Source organism: Canis aureus, chromosome 31, assembly GCF_053574225.1.
Source record: "Canis aureus isolate CA01 chromosome 31, VMU_Caureus_v.1.0, whole genome shotgun sequence".
Taxonomy (NCBI): Eukaryota; Metazoa; Chordata; class Mammalia; order Carnivora; family Canidae; genus Canis; species Canis aureus.
This window is the reverse complement of record NC_135641.1, coordinates 5,533,348-5,556,286: the sequence shown is the minus strand read 5'-3', so window position 1 is coordinate 5,556,286 and position 22,939 is coordinate 5,533,348. Positions and strand designations below refer to the sequence as shown.

Genomic DNA, 22,939 nt, shown 5'->3' with positions numbered 1-22,939 from the left:
TCATATCTTTCAATAGTAACTCTGAACGTGAACTGGCTTAATGACCCCATCAAAAGGCGTAGGGTTTCAGACTTGGATAAAAAAGCAGGACCCACCTATTTGCTGTCTGCAAGAGACTCATTTTAGACAGAAGGACACCTACAGCCTGAAAATAAAAGGTTGGAAAACCATTTACCATTCAAATTGTCCTCAAAAGAAAGCAGGGGTAGCCATCCTTATATCAGATAAACTAAAATTTACCCGAAGACTGTAGTGAGAGATGAAGAGGGACACTATATCATACTTAAAGGATCTATCCAACAAGAGGACTTAACAATCCTCAATATATATGCCCCGAATGTGGGAGCTGCCAAATATATCAATTAATAACCAAAGTGAAGAAATACTGAGATAATAATACACTTATACTTGGTGACTTCAAACTAACTCTTTCTATCCTCGATCGGTCTTCTAAGCACAACATCTCCAAAGAAACGAGAGCTTTAAATGATACACTGGACCAGATGGATTTCACAGATATCTACAGAATTTACATCCAAACTCAACTGAATACACATTTTTCTCAAGTGCACATGGAACTTTCTCCAGAATAGACCATATACTGGGTCACAAATCAGGTCTGAACCAATACCAAAAGACTGGGATCGTCCCCTGCATATTCTCAGACCATAATGCCTTGAAATTAGAACTAAATCACAACAAGAAGTTTGGAAGGACCTCAAACATGTGGAGGTTATGGACCATGCTTCTAAAAGATGAATGGGTCAACCAGGAAATTAGAGAAGAATTAAAAAGATTCATGGAAACTAATGAGAATGAAGATACAACCGTTCAAAATCTTTGGGATGCAGCAAAAGCAGTCCTGAGGGGGAAATACATCGCAATACAAGCATCCATTCAAAAACTGGAAAGAACTCAAATACAAAAGCTAACCTTACACCTAAAGGAGCTAGAGAAAAAACAGCAAATAGATCCTACACCCACCAGAAGGAGAAAGTTAATTAAGATTCAAGCAGAACTCAAGGAAATCAAGACCAGAAGAACTGTGGAACAGATCAACAAACCAGGAGTTGGTTCTTTGAAAGAATTAATAAGATAGATAAACCATTAGCCAGCCTTATTAAAAAGAAGAGAGAGAAGACTCAAATTAATAAAATCATGAATGAGAAAGGAGAGATCACTACCAACACCAAGGAAATACAAACGATTTTAAAAACATATTATGAGCAGCTATACGCCAATAAATTAGGCAATCTAGAAAAAATGGACGCATTCCTGGAAAGCCACAAACTACCAAAACCGGAACTGAAAGAAATAGAAAACCTGAACAGGCCAATAACCAGGGAGGAAATCGAAGCAGTCATCCAAAACTTCCCAAGACACAAGAGTCCAGGGCCAGATGGCTTCCCAGGGGAATTCTATCAAACGTTTAAAGAAGAAACCATACCTATTCTCCTAAAGCTGTTTGGAAAGATAGAAAGAGATGGAGTACTTCCAAATTCGTTCTATGAGGCCAGCATCACCTTAATTCCAAAACCAGACAAAGACCCAACCAAAAAGGAGAATTACAGACTAATATCCCTGATGAACATGGATGTAAAAATTCTCAACAAGATACTGGCCAATAGGATCCAACAATACATTAAGAAAATTATTCATCATGACCAAGTAGGATTTATCCCCGGGACACAAGGCTGGTTCAACACCCGTAAAACAATCAATGTGATTCATCATATCAGCAAGAGAAAAACCAAGAACCATATGATCCTCTCATTAATGCAGAGAAAGCATTTGACAAAATACAGCATCCATTCCTGATCAAAACTCTTCAGAGTGTAGGGATAGAAGGAATATTCCTCAACCTCTTAAAAGCCATCTACGAAAAGCCCACAGCAAATATCATTCTCAATGGGGAAGCACTGGGAGCCTTTCCCCTAAGATCAGGAACAAGACAGGGATGTCCACTCTCACCACTGCTATTCAATATAGTACTGGAAGTCCTAGCCTCAGCAATCAGACAACAAAAAGACATTAAAGGCATTCAAATTGGCAAAGTAGAAGTCAAACTCTCCCTCTTCGCCGATGACATGATACTCTACATAGAAAACCCAAAAGCCTCCACCCCAAGATTGCTAGAACTCATACACCAATTTGGTAGCGTGGCAGGATACAAAATCAATGCCCAGAAATCATTGGCATTTCTATACACTAACAATGAGACTGAAAAAAGAGGAATTAAGGAGTCAATCCCATTTACAATTGCACCCAAAAGCATAAGATACCTAGGAATAAACCTAACCAAAGAGGTAAAGGATCTATACCGTAAAAACTATAGAACACTTCTGAAAGAAATTGAGGAAGACACAAAGAGATGGAAAAAGAGTCCATGCTCATGGATTGGCAGCATTAATATTGTGAAAATGTCAATGTTACCCAGGGTAATATACACGTTTAATGCAATCTCTATCAAAATACCATGGACTTTCTTCAGAGAGTCAGAACTAATTATTTTAAGGTTTGTGTGGAATCAGAAAAGACCCTGAATAGCCAGGGGAATTTTAAAAAAGAAAACCACACCTGGGGGAATCACAATGCCAGATTTCAGGTTGTACTACAAAGCTGTGGTCATCAAGACAGTGTGGTACTGACACAAAATCAGACACATAGATCAATGGAACAGAATAGAGAACCCAGAAGTGGACCCTGAACTTTATGGTCAACTAATATTCGATAAAGGAGGAAAGACTCTCCACTGGAAGAAAGACAGTCTCTTCAATAAATGGTGCTGGGAAAATTGGACATCCACATGCAGAAGAATGAAACTAGACCACTCTCTTGCACCATACACAAAGATAAACTCAAAATGGATGAAAGATCTAAATGTGAGACAAGATTCCATCAAAATCCTAGAGGAGAACACAGGCAACACCTTTTTTGAATTTGGCCACAGTAACTTCTTGCAAGATACATCCACGAAGGCAAAAGAAACAAAAGCAAAAATGAACTATTGGGACTTCATCAAGATAAGAAGCTTTTGCACAGCAAAGGATACAGTCAACAAAACTCAAAGACAACCTACAGAATGGGAGAAGATATTTGCAAATGACATATCAGATAAAGGGCTAGTTTCCAAGATCTATAAAGAACTTATTAAACTCAACACCAAAGAAACAAACAAACCAATCATGAAATGGGCAAAAGACATGAACAGAAATCTCACAGAGGAAGACATAGACATGGCCAACATGCACATGAGAAAATGCTCTGCATCACTTGCCATCAGGGAAATACAAATCAAAACCACAATGAGATACCACCTCACACCATTCAGAATCGGGAACATTAACAAGACAGGAAACTTCAAATGTTGGAGAGGATGTGGAGAAAGGGGAACCCTCTTGCACTGTTGTGAACTGGTGCAGCCACTCTGGAAAACTGTGTGGAGGTTCCTCAAAGAGTTAAAAATAGACCTGCCCTACGACCCAGCAATCACACTGTTGGGGATTTATCCCAAAGTTACAGATGCAGTGAAATGCCGGGACACCTGCATCCCGATGTTTCTAGCAGCAATGTCCACAATAGCCAAACTGTGGAAGGAGCCTCGGTGTCCATCGAAAGATGAATGGATAAAGAAGATGTGGTTTATGTATACCATGGAATATTATCAGCTATTAGAAATGACAAATACCCACCATTTGCTTCAACGTGGATGGAACTGGAGGGTATTATGCCGAATGAAGTAAGTCAGTCGGAAAAGGACAAACATTACATGTTCTCATTCATTTGGGGAATATGAATAATAGTGAAAGGGAACATAAGGGAAGGGAGAAGAAATGTGTGGGAAATATCAGAAAGGGAGACAGAACATAAAGACTCCTAACTCTGGGAATGAACTAGGGGTGGTGGAAGGGGAGGAGGGCGGGGGGGTGGGGGTGAATGGGTGACAGGCACTGAGGGGGGCACTTGTCGTGATGAGCACTGGGTGTTATTATGTATGTTGGCAAATTGAACATCAATAAAAAATAAATTTGTTATATAAAAAAAAGAAAATCAGGATTCTTTCTCATGTTAAAGTTCTAGCATCATTAATGCTTTATCTAAATCCACATCTCCTTTTACTTTAGGTGAAGCTTTAGATTATCTTCCGTTTGTTCTGTTCTGAGGCTTTCTCACAAATCCCAGTGACACCTGTCTCAGCTGGTCCCTCTCTGGTGCTCTGTGTGTCAGTAAAAGACCTTGAACCAGGCTTCCATACACTGTTACTACTCAATGTTCCATTCTTAAAAACTAATAATCTTCTTTATCTTTAAGACAACTGCCAATGCTACTTGTAGAATCTTATATGTATGAAATAATAGTGGGGACAGATAAAGATTTAGCAAAGGACCAGTCACAGGAGGTTCATTTATAACATATGTATATGTTACACATAATGCATAATTATGTTATATCTGCTAAATGTCTAATACTAGAGAAATATTTAAACAAATTATGGCATACCAGTGAATAAGAATACTCTGAAACCATTAAAAATTGTCTTGTAAAAATTTTTATAACCAAGAAAGATATTCATAATATATTACTAAGTTGAAAATTCAATTTAAAACAGTATGTATTAAATTATATTATATATTCAAATGTTATACTTTACACATATTTTCAAATATACATAAATCAAGGAAAATGTTCAGATAGATGTTCAGATGATAAAGAGCAAATATTTTTAGTGTTCATTTCCAAGATTCCCTAAGGAACACGAACTGCTTTTGTAATTATAACACAATACCGTGTTTTTCAAAAGCAAGATATTTATTATAGTTTGTTCTCTGGGATTCTATTTTCCTTTCCCCCTAGGCTTAGTGAAGGAAACCTAAAAGCCCAGCAGAGGTATACTCCTACATCTATATTGCCCATATTTATTTATTTGTTTGTTTCTCCCCAAGGAGAAAAATGCCAGCTGGGAAAAATGATATTATAAATCATTTATTTCTGCCTACCTTTGAAACAAACTTTTCATGTAAAAGACATTTTTAAGATTAAGTTTTCTTCCCAAAATTCCCCATCTCCACTCTCAATTGGCCAAATAAGAAAATGGCCAGGGCCCTCCTCTCTGGCTTTTTTTTTTTTTTTTTTGGGGGGGGGGGGTTAGCTCACACTTCTTTAGGGGATGTGAGTAGCAGGAAGGGAGAGGAAATTTCTGAGAGTGCAGGAGCCAGGAGCAGCTCTACCCTCTAAGCCTGGCTAGGGCAGTGAGCAGACTTCCCTGGGTTCCTGGAGCAGTGCCCCGGCCCACTCTCTGTAGTGTTCCCAAGAGCGTAACTAGCTGTCCAGAAGGACGAGGGAAGTGGACCCCCATGAAGGCACTGCCCTGTAGAGAAGAACAGGGCATACACTCCTTCAGGGGACAGCACAGACCTGGTTCATGAGATTAGGGGTCCGACTGTGATGAACTGGATTCAAGGCCCTTCGCCTACTCATCCTCTGTAAGTCCTCTGTAAGCCCCCTGGACTCTCATGGAGTTCATTAGGGGAAAGGAGCCACAAAGTGACTAAAGGTCAGATTCAATGCCAGCATGTTAGAGGCAGATGGACTCACAGCTAGATTTTGTATTAATTTTTAAAAAACTTGACATTTGTGGAAACAAGTGTTGAAGTCAGAGCCATACCTTTACAGGAGCACCTCTTGTACGGTCCTAACAAGCAGTAGATGCTCAAAACCAAAAAAGCATATTGTATGAACTAATGCAAAAATGTTACAATTCAAACACGGTAACATGAGGCCTAAAATATTTTCAGTATATTCAGTAGCACCTCCAAATATAAGTGAGTGTCCACCACGGGAAATAATTATCACACCTTCCTCATAGTTTCTAAAGTAGACTCTTTCAAATTGCAATGTTGATTTTCTCTTTATATGATGATAACTGAATCTCCAAGAGCATAATTAATAAACTCAAATAGGTGTTATACAATTACTTCCCTAATTTTTCTAAAAGGCTTTTATTTTGCTTTCAGGAGCTGAAGTATCACACATTTTGCACAGAGTAAAACTGAAGTGTTCATTTAAGTTCTCTTGTTGGGACTCCCATAAGAAACTGGGCTATCACAGCAGGAATCTCAGTCATGACCAATGAAGACAAAATGGGCAGGAGGAAAGTCCACAAAATCAAGGAAAGAACAGAGTGAATCTATCTCTTATTTACCAAACACAGGATTTACCAGAGGCAAATACAGATTTTGTGGCGCCAGAAGCTTATATAATGTGTGAGGTCCATCCACTTCAAGAAAATCATTAGAGATTTACAAATACAAAACTCCCAAGTAAATGAGTATATATCGAAAGGGAAAAAATCATGACAAAGTCCTGGTGACTTAAAAACTCAGGCACCTTTCCTCTGAAATTTCTAGGTATTTTATCTGAATGCTTATACACAAATGCATGCCAATCATAACCTGGTTTCCCTCCCCCTAAAACACCCTACAAGTCCCAGGAGCCTGTGCCCATGAGGAGCTCTGAAGCCTAAGCTACACTGGCCTGTTTTAAAGCTTCCTGGATATCCAAAAGGAAAGAAGCCCCAGTGGAGCTGGAGTAATTGGTATAAATAAGATAAATAACCTATAGCCCAGGAGATCAGAAATGTATGAACCCAGATTCTGAAAGAATCTACAGCTGCTATTTTGTAGACTAAGTTGAGAAGACTGTAGATGGTTATTGTCATCAGATGCAACCATGTGGCCAGTCACATTAGTCCAGCAGAGAGGCCTGAAGTGAACACCAGAAGGCCAAGGTCTAGTTCAGACTGTTCAGCCCTATGACAAGGAGCCACCCTCTGGACTTCTTTCTCCAAAAGGGCTATAAAATATATAAATTTCTTATTTCTCCAAAAGGACTATAAAATATATAAAATATAGTATATTTTTATATATAAAAATATTCACCTTGCTTACCTTGCAAGATTATTTCAAAGATTAAATAAGATAAAGTAGGAAACATGATTTGAAAAACGTAACAAAACGTACTACATGGCAGGCTGTTTTTGCCACCATCAATAAGAGGACTCAGATATGTTCCAGAAAGCCTCCTACCTTAGCTGACCATCCCGACCTCTCACCAAGGTCCTTAGTATGTGTTAGAAACAAACTCTAGGGTTTAGTGAAGGATTACGTGCTGTTTATGTACTATGTATACATTAAATCAATCCTTGCCGAGAACCAACCTCTTGGAAAAAGAAAGCAGCAAAGGAAGGAAGGGTCTACTATAGGTATGTTGGTGTATGATAGTCCATTCCATGCCAGAGAACAGTTACCTGCTTTTCGGTCATGGCCTGTTCATATTCAGCCTGCACCACATCAAGCTCTGCTTGCTTGTCATCCAGCTCAGCCTGGGCCTTCTGCAGATCCTGCATGGCCAAGATGTAGCGATTCTCCTGTACCACCAAGTTGGCCTGCACAGGACATACGCAAGGTGAATAATGCATGTGTGCAAACCAAACAGCCAGCATTTCAGAGTCTGAGACCTCAGCAATATTTATACCTGTTTTCTGTTCTACCTCTAGAGTCTCTTCAAGTTGCATTAAGTCAAGATCAAATCTTAACGTGGACTTGATATAAATGTTTATAAGCAGAAAATTAATACATTCAAAGTCAGCACATTTTTTCCAAAAAGCACCAGATAGTAAATATTTTAGACATTTTGAGTCAAGGGGCAAAATCAAGGCTATTTTGTTCAGGTACTTATCTAAAAACCATTTAAAATAAATGAAAAAACTCTTATTTACAAAACATACACATAGAGGTTGTGAGCTAGATTTGGCCTGTGGGCCAGAGTTTGCTGGTCCTTAGATCAGAGCACTGCAGTATTAAATGCCCATGGGTAAATTATGGAACACTGTAATATTATTGTAGAAAAAGAAAAAACTGAATATTGAGAACTCTCTGCCTAGTAAAACTCATCACTATTGATGAGGATATTAAAACAAGATAAAGAATAGAAATAGTATACACTGCATGTAAAATGTAGATTTTGTGAGTTGTGGTGATCTCGATGTTGTTCTTGTAGTCTTCATATATTGTTTGCCTTCCATAAACGAACTGATGCCTTGAACTGTGATTTTTTTTAAAAAATATTTTATTTATTTATTCATAAGAGACACAGAGAGAAAGAGAGGCAGAGACACAGGCAGAGGGAGAAGCAGGCTCCGTGCAGGGAGCCTGATGTGGGACTCGATCCCAGGTCTCCAGGATCATGCTCTGGGCTGAAGGCAGGCGCTAAACTGCTGAGCCACCCGGGCTGCCCTTGAACTGTGATTAATTAAAAATATTTGTTTTCAGGAAGTTACTAAATTTGACTCAAGAGATGTATTCAAAAGCAGTATTAGCAAAAGACAAGATGTAGAAAACAGTCCATGCTTATAGGAATTTAGATGCCTTAAGGGGATCCCTGGGTGGCGCAGCGGTTTGGTGCCTGCCTTTGGCCCAGGGCGCAATCCTGGAGACCCGGGATCGAATCCCACGTCGGGTTCCCGGTGCATGGAGCCTGCTTCTCCCTCTGCCTGTGTCTCTGCCTCTCTCTCTCTCTCTTTCTGTGTGACTATCATAAATAAAAAAATTTTTAAAAAAAGGAATTTAGATGCTTTAAACAATTTTTTGGAGTCAAAATTTTCCTTTTTAAATCTCTAAATTGTTAAAATTGTTTTAATGAGGATAATCCACTATTAGGGCCACATTCTTTCTGGAGTGTTTCAGAAGAAAAGATTATCTTGAAACAAATTTTTGAAATAAATTATTTTCCCGTCTGAAAATCTCAGGCTCCCAAATTTGGGCAGAATAATCCTTTAAAGGAAAGTCCAAGTTCCATAACTTACTAGAACCACTGATAGGCAAAACTACAGTTTAAAAAAGATCTAACTCTTGGGACATTTTCTTGTCAGGTCTGCTCTATACTGCACCTGTTGCCATGGATTAAACATAAAAGAAAAGCAAGGTAATGATGCCAAACCACACACTGAAGCAGTAAACTAATGTCAAATGATCACAGCCCCAGAGATTTTGAATATTTTCTAGAATTTTACTCAGAAAAAATAAATTAAAAAAAAATCTAATGAAGCTCTCAAAAGTTGCTACCCAAAAAGTACAGATCCTTCCAGTCTGCAGCTCCATGCAGATCACTTACATCTGTGAGCTTCCATTTATCCATGAAGATATTGAAAATCTACCTCCTACAGTGTGTGTGTGACAGAGGATTAAATAAGATAACATGTAAACACCCACAGCTGGTGCCTGGCCTACAACAAGAATTCAATAAATAATAGCTGTTGTTGTCCAAGTATAATATTTAAGGTTCTACTGTTACGAATGTTCTGTTTATAGGGACTGATATTTACTGGTTTTCACAGTTTTCAAGGAGAATTATCATTATCATTTACTTGAATGGAGTCTGAATTGTTATTAGCCGATATTTAAGTTTATTCACTACTAGATGTCACTTGGTCCACTGACCGGGATTGCCGGAAGAAGCACAGCTCCTTGGTGTCCCCATCACTGCTTAGTGTTGAGGAGGTTCCACCTGGAGTGTAAGAAGTGTCCTTAAGCTGTCCTCATTCAGAAGCAGGAGCTGGCCAGAGAAGTCCCTCCAGGAATATATGAAATGAGGGGCCTTGGTCAGTGATGCTTCGTACTAATGTATGCAGAGGTGCCCAGTGATAATCTGCACTCTCTCTATTTCACCTTCTCCTTAAGCAGGGAGTATGCAGACTCTCTCTAATTGCACTCATTTTCATGCCTGAACATTCAGAGAGACCTGACACATTCTAGGCTCCCAGAGGCTGGGAGCTGAGAGGCTGGGTCCTGGTCACTTCCAGGACCGACTTCTCAGAAAGAAAGGTAGAGATTCTAGGAGTAAGTAAAAGGTTCCCCCTTCTGACAGTGTTCTCTTCACTTCCAACTGCAGGATCATGTTGTCGTATGACTGTGGCGGGGCTAAAATGTCCTGGAAAATCCCAGAGGAAGGGATTTTCTTGTTCTTATGTAAACCTTGATCAGAATGGCCATTATTTGGTACTGATTTCAGCTCATTTTATTTAAAACAATTACAACAAAATAAAAGCTACCCATCATAAATTCAACAGTAATTCCTTTAAAAACACTATATGCTTACTCACTAGAAACATTTGCAAAAGATGCCCTGTATTTTTCATTTGATAGGGTGGTTATAATTCAGGCAATATCAGAATGCCCATTTTGAGCTATGCTGGAGTCTTCAGAATTCATCATATCGACAGCATGACATCAATTATTTGCTCTCAAATTCTCTAAACTAAATGAGTCATTGTTCCTTTAAGTTGCCTTAGGACCCCAAGGGGCTTCAGCCACTGAATAAATGACCCAGGTATGGTAACAGTTAGAAAATAAAATGGGATTTGCAACCCTATCCATATCTTCTTTCCACTTCCTATTATTTTTATCATGATTATTAAACTCCTTGGACGGCTTACAAGCATAAGTGGGTTTCAGTTGATGGTTGAGAAAGATTAGACTCATACAAGAGCAAAATAATCAACCAGGCCACACGTGTGATTTTTGAGACATTGGTATGCCATTTCGAAAACATGTATTTGCCTCTCCATCTGCTGCAGACTGTCTCTGATGGTGGAGGAGTATGTGCCTATGAAGCTTAGAAATGCAATTACTCAAAGGGAAACAGGCATATTATCAAATCACATTGAAGAACAGATGACATTCAGTTTCTTTCCTGAGAAACAAAGGAAAAGAGTAAGAATACCATGTCATAACTTATAGCCCAGACTAGCCACCAATTGTGTGCAGACATAAGATTCCCTGGCAGGAGATCTTGGACATTGCCAGGAGATTCTATGCTATAGTTTTCTGTGTTTCTTTTTTCCAAGTTGACACTGTGGAAGAAAAATATCCAGGATCCCACAATGGACTTGGCATCCTTCTAAAGAGTCCATGCTTAAAGGTTCATACAACTCTGATTAGAGAGGTATTACAGAGAAGAGAAACATCCTGTGCTCAGCCCTTCTGTCACTTGCTCTCCCATGGACTTGAATACACCACCAGAGGCTAAAGGCTCCTATGCTATATGAAAAGGCAAAACTAATTGACCTAAGGGGCTTTATAGGCATGTATTGCACAGTTCTACCTAGGAGACTCACCTTCAGAGGCAACACTTCTCTGTTTATAGAAAAGAAGGCAGCCATGGCTTTGGTCCAGGAGCAAAGACCAGCTACGTTCCCACATACACGTTTAGCCGTTTCAATGTTGTAGTCTGTCATTTCAAAGTATGGATTCAAAAATTCTATCACTTCTTCATTTATTGTGTCTTTTGGGAATTGCTATGAAAGAAAAGAGTATAATTAAGTCAAAATACTTTTCTCCACAAAGTCATACTCACATTATGTCATTGAAATTACTGAACAACGAGGAAGGGATGCATGATACCACATTTTGCTGATATTTCAGGATATTGGGCCAAAGTCATGAAAGTGAAAACAGGGCAAGCAGTGATAGCAAAGAAGTCAGAGCTTACTTTAGCTTCTGTGAATAAGAGATACCAACCCTAAATAAATGTTCTGGGACCCAGGGAAAGAGTAAATTATTTAGGTGATGAATACTAAGATGGTTACATTTTCATGTCATTAATCCTAAATAGGTGAATTGTATAAGCCCATAAAATCAATAATGGAAAACAAATATACTCAGGTATATTCAGCCTAAGGACAAAATATATTTAGCATTTAGCAGCAACTAAATGCTTAATACATTTAAACAGAGGTTCTATTAAACTCATCTGAAATATAAAGGTTACAACCTAGACATTAGGCTCTGAGGGCAATGAATTAAATTTAATCATAAAATTATCCAGAATATGAGAGAACTGTTATCTTCTGAAGGGATAAAACTTAGAAATAGTAGCAGAAGTGGATTAAGAACACTTTTTTGCGTCAGCAGAAGACTGGCCAAACAACAAAACTGGACCCCCCTCAAGCAATGTTCGCTCATCTTAAAGATAACCAGATGTTCTCCAAGTGGAAAGGAATGCAGCACCTAAATAAAAGCTTTCACAGAACATACACAAGGTAGGGTGGAATACACACTATCATTGAGAAATCTTCCAGTACCAGTTTCTTTTATGACACTTGAGAAATAGTGAAGCCAGAAGAATATTTGGGAACAATGGAAAGACAGTGGTGACAAAAGAAAAATGGCAAGAGAGCTTCCAAGAGCAATGGTTGTGCCACCAGGTACATAGGATGGGAACCTAGAGTAACCCATCAGGATCCTATGTGAAGTCTGATTCCACTGTCATGTTTTTCTGTGAAAACCTCTTAAGCCTCCTCTATCACCACTGCCATTCCACATGCACTCAATCAGTACCACATACACTCAGAGTGTCACCTCCCCTCCATTCATCGACTGATGAATGGATAAAGAAGCTGTGGTATATATACACAATCTATTATTACTCAGCCATCAAAAAAGAATGAAATCTGGCCATTTGCAAGGACATGGATAGAACTAGAGGGTATTACCTTAAGTGAAACAAGTAAATCAGAGAAAGACAAATACCATATGATTTTACTCATATGTGGAATTTAAGAGACAAAACAGATGAACATAGGGAAAGGAAGGAAAAATAAAATAAGAGGAAAACAGAGAGGGAGACAAACCATAAGAGACTCTTCATCATAGGAAACAAACTGAGAGTTGCTGTAAGAGAGGTGCCTGGGGGGATGGGGTAACTGGGTGATGGGCATTAAGGAGGGCATGTGACATGATGAGCACTGGCTATTATATGCAACTGATGAATCACTAAATTTTACCCCTGAAACTAATAATACACTCTAAGTTAACTAAATTGAATTTAAATAAAAATATTTTTTTTAAAAAAGTAGAACAACTTACTGCTGGCAGATGTGTAAACTGACACAGCTATTTTTGAAAACTCTTTGGCACTCTATATAAAGCTGTTTAAATGTATAGAGATGGTAGCTACATTTGTGATGAGCATAGCACAATGTACAGAATTGTCTAATCACTATTGTACACCTGAAAAACATGTAACATGTGTCAACTATACTCCAATCAAAGAAAACTTACAGCTATTAAAAAATGTAAAATCAAAGACCCAGAAATCCCATTCCAGAGTACAGAGCCAACTGAAATGCAAATACACCCACCAAATGACCTATAGACCAACTATCATAGTAGCTTTATTTACAATAGCCAAAACTGGTAACAACCCAAAAATCCATCAACAGTCCAATGGACAAATAAATTGAAATGTATTACAGGATTTCACACTGTGCTTGTTCATACAAGCTCATGAGGAAACATTGCTAAATTTTCAGGAATTCTGTATACTGCTTGTTAAATAGAACTGTTATTAAGAATTAATTTATATAAACTTAGTTACATAAATTTCCCTTAAAATAAAAATAATGCATAGTAAAAGTAAACACTTTCTATTATTTTACTACATTTTACCATCTATGTTTTGAGGTCATCTATATCTATTGTATCTACAAGGTGGTACATACCTTATATTCGACTATGTACCTCTCCCCAGCCCTACATTCATTCAGCAAGATCATTTTGGTAGCTTGAAATTGGCCATTGTGGGGATATTTACACCGTGGAAATTGGCAAACACTATAAATCCCCCAATATAGAGAATTTTTATATGTGATTATACCTCAATAAAGATGGTAAAAAATTTTTGTATGTTTGTGCAATAAATTCTTTTCTGAAATTTATTCTACTAAAGGGCTCAGACACTCTAATGAAGTCTGAGTCCCCTCTCAGTCCATCATTATTGAGCTACCAACCTGTAAGTTCTGTAAAAAGTTTCCTGCAGTCATGAGTTTTAAAGATTCCTGCCAGGAAGGGATTGTACAGCTTTTTTCCAGGTCAATTTTCACTGCATTGACTTTCCTTTGAAACAGGAGCAGCACACAATCCATGATCCTCATGATGAGGTGAGGGGGTCGGCCCAACGTGCGGACAGTGGCGATGTCTGAAGGCTTGATGGTCTGTGAGATGAGAGGAGGTCATCATCCAATCTCAGAAAAGAAAATGTGAACAAACCTATAATCTCTAAGTGCTATTTTGACAGAGGAAAGCAAGCATTTTTGAGTTAGATTCAGAGTCATAATGTTTAGATGCATAGTTAATCCCAAAGAAACACATGTCCTAAAAAGTTCAAACTTTTACAATTCAAACTGACAGCAAGAGGAGACAGTGAGGGAAATGCTGGTGAGTAGCTAAGGAGCTGTGACTTCTTTAAAAACATACAGACCACTCTGTGTCAGGAAAAAAAAAGTGTAATCTGAAAGAAAAAGAATACTCAGCACTCAGGGAGCTACAAGGAATTCTCAACTCTAGTATGTGCAGTGCTTTCTACTCATTAGTTATATGGGTCAAGAATCTGCCTCTTTAGCATCCCCCCAGATTTGTCACAATGGGCTGACACCGACAGGTAGCCCCAGGGCTGACAGATTGAATAATTAGAGGTTTCTGAGCTGGGAAATTACCTTTAAATTGATGGAACTTAAGCAATACGAATTTCAAGAACTCAGATAAGTCCTGTCCCATTCTAGTATGGAGATTCTGAGAGAGTAAATTACTTAATAGTCACGTAGAATGATTGCGGTTGCTGATAACTGCTTTATCTCTTACACTGTGGAATAATTTTTAGAAAAATACTAAGCATAATAATCTGATACAGTCCTATTTCTAGGACAAATCATGTACACTCATCTCTTCCAGATCTTTTTTTTAAGATTTTATTTATTTATTTATTTGAGAGAGAGACAGAGAGAGAGTGCAAACATGATCTAAGATGCCATATGCTCAGTTTCCATGATGCCATTAGGTATCATGAGCTCAGTAAAGGTTTAGAAGTGTCTTTACACTATCAATATATTCTCTCTGTTGATCAGAGACTCTTAGTCTAAAGCCAAGATGCCCCTCAAAAAGGGAGTGGGTGGGGTTCAGGATCTTGAAGAGATCTGCATTCCCATGTTCACTGTAGCATTATTTACAATAGCCAAGATATAGACACGATCTAAATATCCACCAATGGATGAGTGGATAAAGAAATGCAAGAGATAGATAGATAGATAGATAGATAGATAGATAGATAATTAGATAGATAGATAGATAGATAGATAGATAGATAGATAGATGATAGAGTGTATGCATGTGCAAGTGTGTGTGTCTTTCTGTGTGTGTGTGTGTGAGTGCCTATGTACAATGGAATATTATTCAGTCTTTAAAAAAAAAAAAAAAAGGAAATCATGCCATTTGAAACAACATGGACAGACCTAGGGGCCATTTTGCCAAGTAAAATAAACCAAATACAGGAAAACAAATACTATATGATTCCATTTATGTGGAACCTAAAATAGTCAAGATTCATAGAAGCAGAGAATAGAACAGTGGTTGTCAGGTCTGGCAGGAGGAGGAAATGGGGAGCTGATGGTCAAGAGGTACAGATTTTCAGTTATACAGAATAAATAAATTCTGAACAGCTACTACATGGCACAGTGCCTATAGTTAATACTGTATTATATATTCAAATTTGTCAAGAGGGCAGATTTTAGATATGATGTTAAATGTTTTTAACACATAAAACAGCAACAATAATATTAAAGGGAGCGGTGTGGGGAGGGGGGATCTTTGGGAGGTGATGGACATGTCAATGGATTTGAAGGTGGGGATGGTTTCACGGGTATACACTTAATTCCCAAACTCTCAGGTTGTATACATTACACATGTACAGCTTTTTACATGACAGTCATACATTGATAAATTAGTTTTTTTTTAAAGGGGCAGATGAGGAGCCCACAAACTCGAGAGAGACTGAAGACCCATTCGGTGATAAAGAAGCACAGTGTAGCCAGAGAAAGAAGAAACAAAGGAGCAGAAAGTAAAGATATATCCCAATAAGAGTAGTGTGGAAAGTTGGAGAGAGGGGATCCCTGGGTGGCTCAGTGGTTTAGCGCCTGCCTTTGGCCCAAGGCGTGATTCTGGAGTCCCGGGATCGAGTCCCACGTCGGGCTCCCGGCATGGAGCCTGTTTCTCCCTCCTCCTGTGTCTCTGCCTCTTTCTCTCTCTCTCTCTATGTCTATCATAAATAAATAAATAAATCTTAAAAAAAAAGTTGGACAGATATAGGAGAAGGCAATATCTTTATTGTCTCAAAAGAGTAGACATTCATATCTGTATATTGCTCAGGAAGCTTAAAGACTCAACTTGGATCAAAAAGATTGAGAAGTGTTTTAGGCGGTGAGCTTACAATAAAGTTTAAAAAATTACATTATCAAGTAATGAGGCATGCTCATTTGAGGTTCTAGAACCTGAATTAGCCATGGACAGAGCACCAGGGCTTCATTTCTCCAGCCAGGAATGAATAACATACAACAATAGATGAGCAAGACTGAAGAAGAAGTAATCTAAAATTGAGTCCAAAGAATCTTACATTGAGTCTTCAGCATTTGACTAGCCCTATAAGTTCTGGCCCATTTCATTAAACTCATATTTTCTCAGAATCCAACCTTCTTTCTAATTTCCCTCTTTCTGTTCTTGTCACATGATTGCGTTGAACAACTGTCAGAGCCTGCTCGAAACCCTCCATTAACAAGCCACATTAGTATTTGGATACTAATTCGTGGATACACTCAGAAAACACCATACTTTACAGACCTACTCCAGCATCCTCAATGAACAAGTAGGGAAATGTTATCTTAGAAATTCTATGTGACATTCCCAATGTCACTAGTGACAGAGTGGAAAAGAGAACCCAGGACTCCTGACCATCAATATATGACATTGCCCATCATTCATGAGTGAAGAAAATGAGATGTGAAGTAGCAAGTGCAAAATCTATAAAGACCTACTAACATCTCCCTGCAGAAAATATTACTTGCAATTGTGCCAGTGAAGAGACCTTTGGTCTGAAGCAGTAGAACATTTCCTTGCTGTTACTCATCTCCTCTGTCCTCATCCTAGATACTGAACTTGACATCTGTCCTATCACATAGATTTACCTGCAGGGCTGCTTCTGCTTCTTCTAATGCTGGTTTTGCTGCTTCCAGTTTTTCTTCAGCAATGGCTTTATCTTTAGAGATGCTGTCCACAATGGCTTGGGCTTTGTCCTTCACCTTCTGTACCTCAGCCTTGACCTTTTCGGCAGCCTGTGCCTTCATTGTCACTTCTTTTAAGACCTAATTCAATATAAAATTTTAAAAAATACCTTGTCAATCTGAAAGATAAACATTTTTCCTTGGTTTATTGATTTTGCCCACTTATAAAATATTTCACAATAAAATTAAGAGTACTGCATTCTCTTGGAAGTAATTTATATTTTCATGGTTACAATGTAGTCAATATGCATACGTCATTAACATTTATTACTAGGAATTTAAAACAAATACGGCACATGCACAAGTGCCCACACACCATGTCAGCTTTATCATTGGCCACCTGAAGCTCCTTTTCTTTCACTTCCAGTTCTTTGCTCAGGGCTGCAACAGACTCTGAGGCCTCTTTTAGCTTTTCCAATCCAGTATTCATTCTAGGATTGAAAATCCAAGCAAGCCATATTAAAATTTGTTGTATTCAGCCACATTTTCCAAGCACTGATTAATAAAGATAGTAATAGTTCTATTTGAAGAATGAGCATATGTGCAAATAGCAATCCAAGAGGGCTTGACAAAAAGAAATATACACCCAGAGTTGATGCCAGACGGAACACATTTGAAAGTTTTTCATAGACCACACGTGGGAGCATGACCCCGTTATGACACTGCATAGCATGAAGAACGATGGTGGGTCTAGAATCTGTATCATGCAGGATTCACCTTTAATGAAGTTTAATTAAATGACAATAGACTTCAAATGCTTGAAGCCCTATCACAGAAGAAGGAAAATAAATAACTACTGTTTAAAAAAAAAAAAAAAGACAAGTTAAAAGAAGAAAGATTTGGGATCAAGGAAAGAAACAAATTTGAAGTCATTAGAACAACCTATGAAGAGACCACTGACTATCTGGGCCTGAGATGATGTGACCTCAAAGACTGGAGCTCACAGAGTCAGTCAGCACAATCTCCCACCCAGGGACTCTTAGGGAGCAGCTCTGGCTGGTTCTGGCCATATGCAGGCAGGAGCTCTAAGTGTTCATAAAAGAGCAGGGCAGAGTAGTGAAACCTAGAACAGCCTCCAGGGTAGTAGGGTATTCACCATGCAGTGAAAATTAGCATCGGCCAGATTCTCCTACCCTAGACCCCAGAAAAGTGGGAGAGAAGAGGGAGGCGGGAAGTATTTCTACCATTATGTCATTCAGTATTATAACAAGAGGTAGGCCACATAAAACACTGGGCAACATTTAATTCTACTGGGCAAGAATAAAGCTTCTAGCAATCATGGAATAATCCTTTGAATAGACTTGAGAGGAGGGTGTCTTAGACTCAGCACTGTTGGCATTTGGGACTGGATGATTCTTTGCTGTGGGGGGCTACCTCGTATACTGGAGGATATTTAACAGCATCCCTGATCTCTGTTCATCTGATGCCAGTAGCACCCCTTGCCAGCCCCTACCACCTAAGTTGTAACAAACAAAAATGCTCCTCCTAGTCACTGCAAAATGCTTCCTAGGAGCAAATTTTCCCCCAGTTGACAGCCACTGCTTTAAAATAATTTTATATCTGAACTTCACACTCACCTGTTGGCCAGAGTGTGCACTTCCACATGCTTTTCTCTGTATGTGCACTTATAGCTCTGAATAAAAGAGAGGTATGACTTGGGAGTCACATGAGTAGAGCGTCGGAATCTCTGGAAATAATCAACACACTTCTCAGCTACCCCATCCTGGAAGGAGCCCATGCACTGGACCACTTCCTTCTTGGTTTCCAAACTGCAGTCAATATCATAGGAAGACAGGAAGTGTTCAGACACTAGAACGAATAAAGATGGCAATGGGTGAAATATGAACATGAATTACCATTTGAAAAGTTAACTGGCTATTATTGAAGGATTTAGACATTTCTTGGGAGTACACACCATTTTTATAGCCCCATTGAGGTACATATTTGTCAGCATTTTTGGCCCCAAGCCTATGACTTCAACAATTTTATTTTCCCTTTCATGTGCAAAACTAGAACAGAGCTCAAGACTATCATCAGTCTTTGTTTTCTGGTATTTATGCAAAGAAGTCTCTTCTGCACGGCTGCAGGTTCTGGTAAGCAGCCAGCCTGTTCTATGCTTTACATAAGGACCAAAGTGGTACAAATAACTTAGAAATCAGTGCCCACCTGGTACTCATATTTAACAAGCCCATTTATTTTTAAACGCAGAACCTGTCATACCTTTTATCCCCCCAGGTTCTGACTGCATTTGGTATGGGAATGTTTGTCACTACATTTTTGTATGCCTGGGCCATCTTGTTCTCAAAAGTGGCAGCTGGCCATTGGCAGTCAGTTCTAATTTACAGCGTCCTTTAAAAATGTTTTAAAAAGACCTTTATCTTCCCACCCTTTATCTGGTGCCAATCATGGGACCAATTCTAAGGCAGCATTTCCTATTATAGGAATAGGTCATAAAGTCAGAGCTAATCAATCACCACATACACATCACACATCTGCTGCATGTCTGCCCCTGTGATGGGGCCATGGAGTGACACTGGTGTGAAACTTGGTCTCAACTCTAAAGAATTTACAAAGGTTGTAAATGATACAGTTAAAAATTATCATAACCAGGGAAGCCTGGATGGCTCAGTGGTTGAGGGTCTGCCTTCAGCTCAGGTTGTGATTCTGGGATCCAGGATTGAGTCCCACATCAGGCTCCCTCCATGGAGCCTGTTTCTCTCTCTGCCTGTGTCTCTGTCTCTCTTTTTGTGTGTCTCTCATGAATAAATAAATAAAATATTTTTTAAAATAAATAAATAAATAAATAAATATGATCATAACCAGCTAAGGATTTCCTTGAAAAGTACTGAAAGTACTGAATAATGTACATAAGGGTTGCAAACAGAAATACAGCCAATAAAAACGGAAGGAAAATGAAGGAATCAAACCTATCAGGTGACAGTTGGGAAAGAAATAAAAAATGATCAGTAACTGATCATTGAATTAAGTTCTTAAAGCAGTAATTGTGGGGCAGTATTTATTTATATCTATGTAAATAATAGGTACCATTCATCAGCTTGGTTATGAACATAGTTTACCACATACACTGAAAGGCAATAAAGACTCAGAAGTCATATTTTCTCATGAGTTAAGCAACCTCTACAAAGAACATTTTAAATTCCAGGGAGTTTAAGTCAAGGCACTGGAAACATAAGAATAATCCTTGCCTATGATAAAGTTTTTGTAGGTATTAACTCCAACAGCTGCAATATTCACCATGTGCAGGCATGATACTAAGTGCTTCACCTGGCATTATGGTGTATCCTCAGGAAGGATACACCACTTGTGTAAGTGGGAAAGGATTCCCACTTTCCGAAAATTCCCTTGTATTTACTATATAACAACGATTTTTTTTTCTTATATGATCAGAGAGTATAAAAAATGGTGACTTTCTTAATGTAGCAAGTGTTCTTTTTCTCTTTCCAAAAAAGTCAGAGAATAAAAAGAGGGTGGATTCAAACATATTTTCCCAAAGACTTCAATCTCTGGTGCAAGAAAGTTTATGAAGAGTCAGGTTGCTTTCACCTAGAGGGGGCCCACACCTGCTAAGACTCAAGGAAGAGGCCATGGAAAACTCTTCCAAGGTCATCTTCATTATCTAATCACCAAAGCAGCAATGCCAGTTTTGGGACCCACCTTCAGAATGATGCCTGGGGTTGGTGTGGAGTATATTTTGATAATGTGTGTTCATGTCACCTGATGGAAATGAGATGAGGTATGTGTGGGAGAGAGAGAATGCTGGCCTCAGTCCCTGAATTTTGGTTCCTTGAATTTCTACTTCATTTAAAGAACTGAAGTCACAAAGTGAAAAAGGTGTATTAGTTGCCTTTCCAGCCATCTCTTCTCTGCTACTAAAAGAATCTCTATTTTGCTCAGGGTAACAATCTGTCCAACTAAAATCCTTTGATTCCCCAGACTCTCTTATAAGTAGGGGCGACCTGGTTCAAGCCAATGACATGTAGACGAAAGTTCTTAGGGAAGAATGTTGTCCTGAAATAAAAGGCAAACTTCATGGTGCATCAACAAACATGATGCCTAGGGATGCAGCAGCTACCCTGTGCCTATAAGAGTAAGAGCCACATCCTGAGATGACAGCAAGACAGAAGGAATAAGATCCCACAATGGCATCATCCTGGACTGCACAGCTCTACATTTTCTTGGTAGCCACAGAAAGGTGAGCAACAGCTCACTCAGAAGCTGTTTGAGCAACTACCTCTCTGGTTTTCTCTTTTTTCTTTAAATGTTTCATCAAAAGACTTAGTCAATTTTAATTCACATATATAAAAAACTCATATTTTTTCCAAAAGCACTTTAGTTATTAAAATACTACAAAATCTAGGATTAGCCTTCTGAGCATCTTTAAGCCAGAAAATAATAACAGTAACAACAATCCAAAAAATAAACTAAGAAAATAATCTAATTTATAATAGCATCAAAAAGAATAAAATGCATAGGAATAAACTCTACCAAAGGATATGAAAGACTTGCAATACTAAAACTATAAAATACAAATGAAAGAAATTAAACACAAATATATCAAAAGACATCATGTACTTATAATTTGGAAGAATTATTATTTTTTAAATGCCCAGAAAACCTCAAATGGCCAAAGCAATTTTGAGAAAGAACAAAGCTGGAGGCATCACACTTCCTGATTTCAAAATGTATTACAAGGTCACACTAATCAAAACAGTATGGTACTGGCATTACAAATAGGCATATAGACCAAAGAAACAGAAGAAAGTCCAGAAATAAACACAAACATATACAGTCAACTGAGGCTGCCAATAACACATATAGTGGGGAAAGGATAGTCTCTTTTACTAAATGGTGCTGGGAAAACAGGATATCTATGTGCCAAAGAATGAAACTGGAGCCTTGTCTTACACCATACACAAAAAAATCAAACCAAAATAGATTAAAGACCTAAACGTAAGACCTGAAACCATAAAACTCCTAGAAAAAAAAACATAATAGGTAAGCTCCTGACTTTGATCTTGGCAATCACCAAAAGCACAGGCAACAAAAGCAAAAACAAAGTGGGACTACATCAAACTAAAAAAAATCTTCTATGTGGCAAGGGAAGCAACTAAGAAATGAACAAGTAGCTTATGGAATGGGAGAAAATATTTGCAAACCATACCTCTGATAAAGGATTAATATACAAAATAAAGAACTCCTACAACTCAATAGCAAAAAAAAAAAAAAAGTAATCTGATTAAAATGGGCAAAGGAATTGAAAAGAGCAATCTCCAGAGAAGATATACAAATGGACAACAGGTATATAAAAAAACATCACTAATCATCAGGAAAATGCGAATCAAAATCACTTCACACCAGTTAGGATGACTGTTATTAAAAAAAAAAAAAAGACCCCCACCCCCAATAACAAGTGTCATCAAGGGTATGGGGAAAAGGGAACCCATGTGCACTATTAGTGGGAATGCAAACTGATGCAGCCACGTGGGAAACAGTGTGAGGGTTCCTTAAAAATTAAAATACAGGGGCACCTGGGTGGCAGTTGGTTCAGCATCTGACTCTTGGTTTCAGCTCAAGTCATGATCTCAGGGTTGTGGGATCAAGCTCCATGTAGGGCTCCATGCTCAGCATGGAGTCTGCTCAAGATTCTCTTTCCCTTTGTCTCTGCCCCTCCCCCTGCTCACACATTCTCTCTCTTCCTCTCTCTCTAAAAATAAATAAATAAAATCTTAATAAAATATAAAATAAAAATAAAAA

General features: G+C 38.4%; 1 protein-coding gene across 1 annotated transcript in view; it reads right to left on the bottom strand.

Moving 5' to 3' along the window:
- Positions 1–22,939, bottom strand: part of DNAH5 (dynein axonemal heavy chain 5) — a 292,615-nt gene that overhangs the window by 47,088 nt on the left and 222,588 nt on the right. Inside the window, exons 56-61 of the mRNA XM_077879556.1 lie at positions 18,742–18,973; positions 17,481–17,595; positions 17,069–17,245; positions 13,847–14,050; positions 11,174–11,353; positions 7,307–7,444 (exon numbers count right to left, since the gene is read on the bottom strand). Of these exons, the coding sequence (XP_077735682.1) occupies positions 7,307–7,444; positions 11,174–11,353; positions 13,847–14,050; positions 17,069–17,245; positions 17,481–17,595; positions 18,742–18,973 (1,046 nt within the window). The remainder of the gene's footprint in view (positions 1–7,306; positions 7,445–11,173; positions 11,354–13,846; positions 14,051–17,068; positions 17,246–17,480; positions 17,596–18,741; positions 18,974–22,939) is intronic.